Source organism: Calidris pugnax, unplaced genomic scaffold (assembly GCF_001431845.1).
Source record: "Calidris pugnax isolate Ruff unplaced genomic scaffold, ASM143184v1 scaffold512, whole genome shotgun sequence".
Classification (NCBI taxonomy): Eukaryota; Metazoa; Chordata; class Aves; order Charadriiformes; family Scolopacidae; genus Calidris; species Calidris pugnax.
Window position 1 is genome coordinate 58,873 of NW_015091251.1, and position 1,306 is coordinate 60,178.

General features: G+C 57.9%; 1 protein-coding gene across 1 annotated transcript in view; it reads left to right on the forward strand.

Annotated features, from left to right (window-relative positions):
• The window catches only part of LOC106898702 (beta-1,3-galactosyltransferase 2-like), an 11,072-nt gene that overhangs the window by 605 nt on the left and 9,161 nt on the right, over positions 1-1,306 (forward strand). The window contains exons 2-3 of the mRNA XM_014960112.1: positions 229-304; positions 389-463. Coding sequence (XP_014815598.1) covers positions 229-304; positions 389-463 — 151 coding nt within the window. The remainder of the gene's footprint in view (positions 1-228; positions 305-388; positions 464-1,306) is intronic.

Sequence of the window (1,306 nt, forward strand, 5' to 3'; positions counted from 1 at the left end):
AAAACCGTGGGATTTGGGCTCCCCTTCGTGCTCAGCCCCACATTCCCCCCAAATCTTGGGAGTTCTGGGGGTCAGAGGGAAGAAAAAATATAGGTTTTGGGCTCCCCTTCATGTTCAGTCCCACATTCCCCCCAAATCCTGGGAGTTCTTGGGGGGGGGAAGAAAAAATGTGGGGTTTGGGCTCCCCTTTATGCTCAGCCCCACTTTTCCCCCCCCAAAAAAACCCAGCTACGCCACGGACCTGGTGGTCTGCGTCGCCCTGGGCTGCGACATGTTCGACTGCGTCTTCCCCACCCGCACGGCGGTAAGAGGTTGTGGGATGTGTTTTTGGGGAGGGGGGGGGACATAAAGAGGACCCCCCCCCCTTCTTGACCCCCTCCTCCCACAGCGTTTCGGCTCAGCCCTGGTCCCCTGGGGCTCCCTCCAGTTGAAAAACCACCAATTCGCCAAAGATTTCCGCACTGTGGGATTTGGGCTCCCCTTCGTGCTCAGCCCCACATTCCCCCCAAATCTTGGGAGTTCTGGGGGTCAGAGGGAAGAAAAAATATAGGTTTTGGGCTCCCCTTCATGTTCAGTCCCACATTCCCCCCAAATCCTGGGAGTTCTTGGGGGGGGAAGAAAAAATTCCCCCCAAATCCTGGGAGTTCTGGGGGGCAGAGGGAAGAAAAAATAGGGGGTTTGGGCTCCCCTTCGTGCTCAGCCCCACTTTCCCCCCAAATCCTGGGAGTTCTTGGTGGGGGGGGGAAGAAAAAATATGGGGTTTGGGCTCCCCTTCCTGCTCAGCCCCACTTTCCCCCCAAATCCTGGGAGTTCTTGGGGGGGGAAGAAAAAATTCCCCCCAAATCCTGGGAGTTCTGGGGGGCAGAGGGAAGAAAAAATAGGGGGTTTGGGCTCCCCTTCGTGCTCAGCCCCAGTTGTGGGGGGCAGAGGGAAGAAAAAATGTGGGGTTTGGGCTCCCCTTCATGCTCAGCCCCACATTCCCCCCAAATCCTGGCAGTTGTGGGGGGCAGAGGGAAGAAAAAATGTGGGGTTTGGGCTCCCCTTCGTGCTCAGCCCCATTTTCCCCTCAAATCCTGGGAGTTCTGGGACGAAAAAATAGGGGGTTTGGGCTCCCCTTCCTGCTCAGCCCCACATTCCCCCCAAATCCTGGGAGTTCTTGGGGGGGGGAAGAAAAAATGTGGGGTTTGGGCTCCCCTTTATGCTCAGCCCCACTTTTCCCCCCCCAAAAACCCCCAGCTACGCCACGGACCTGGTGGTCTGCGTCGCCCTGGGCTGCGACATGTTCGACTGCGTCTTCCCCACCCGC